This window comes from Myotis brandtii, unplaced genomic scaffold, assembly GCF_000412655.1.
Source record: "Myotis brandtii unplaced genomic scaffold, ASM41265v1 scaffold940, whole genome shotgun sequence".
Taxonomy (NCBI): domain Eukaryota; kingdom Metazoa; phylum Chordata; class Mammalia; order Chiroptera; family Vespertilionidae; genus Myotis; species Myotis brandtii.
The window spans coordinates 533,439-534,521 of NW_005371877.1; the positions used below are offsets into that span (position 1 = coordinate 533,439).

The following is a 1,083-nucleotide window of genomic DNA, read 5'->3' on the forward strand; positions in this document are numbered from 1 at the left end:
GGCAAGGGAGGGCAGTCGGGGTGAGGAGGGAGGGGGGGCTGACTCGGTGGCTGTCTGTCTGTCCCTCTGTCCACACGTTCACTCGACAGGGCCTGCCTGCTGTGTTGGGCCAGAGCCCAGCCCGGCTCACCCTTGGTGACGGGGTGACTTCGGTTGCCCTGGAAGTCGGGGCCCCTGGCTCCTGGGGCAGCCGGTTTGCCCCACCCAGGAAGCCACCCCGATCCCTGGTCCCAGCCCTGCAGCCTGGCCGGGGTGCCCCTCGGGAAAACGAACCCTGGCCCGGCCGGCGTGGCTCAGGGGTTGAGCATCGACCTATGAACCAGGAGGTCACGGTTCGATTCCAGGTCAGGACATGCAGGCTCGATCCCCAGTGCGGGGCCTGCAGGAGGCGGCCGATCAGTGATTCTCCCTCATCATTGATGTTTCTCCCTCTCCCTCCCCCTTCCTCTCTGAAGTCAATAAAAATATATAAAAAAGAAAATGAACCCTAATCAGCCCCGTCTCCCCATGTGGCCCCACTTCTCTGGGAAGGCAGCCCTGGGCAGACCACTGTCCGGGACACATGCCTGCCTGCCCGCCCTCCCCCCGGGGTGGCTCTGCAGCCTCGCTCTCCTTGGGCGGCAGGAACCAGCCCCCCAGGGGGAAGGTGCTGGGGCAGCCTCCCTCCCTCGGCCCCGCCATCCGCATCCTCCTGCCTGTTTCCTGGAGGGCGGCCAGGAGCCGAACGACGGGGTGGGTTTGTTTCCTGGAGGGGTGGGGTGGGGGGGAGGCCGCTGGGGCCGAGGGAGGAAGGGTGCCAGGCCCCGCTCTGGGCCTTAGGGAAGGAGGGGCTTCCTGCCTCTGGTCTCGGAGCCTCTGCAGCCAGGTTGGCGCAGGCTGGCCCTGTGGCTCCTCCGGGGGCCCTGAGGACGCCTGTGTCCCCCCTTACCCCCCCTGCAGGCTGACCGCCTCTGCTCTGCACCCTCAGCCCCATCACCTCCAACCCCCGCGCCTCTGGAGGCTTCTGAGGGCGGGGTCTGGCGCCTGGCGCTGCGCCTGGCCCCGGGGAGCCTGCCAGCTGGGAGCTGGAGGAATGAAGGAGCG

The 1,083-nt window shown here is 68.0% G+C and overlaps 1 protein-coding gene across 1 annotated transcript in view; it reads right to left on the reverse strand.

Moving 5' to 3' along the window:
- Positions 1–1,083, reverse strand: part of TSPAN32 (tetraspanin 32) — a 17,110-nt gene that overhangs the window by 1,868 nt on the left and 14,159 nt on the right. Inside the window, exon 9 of the mRNA XM_014533100.1 lies at positions 929–1,064. Within this exon, the coding sequence (XP_014388586.1) occupies positions 929–1,064 (136 nt within the window). The remainder of the gene's footprint in view (positions 1–928; positions 1,065–1,083) is intronic.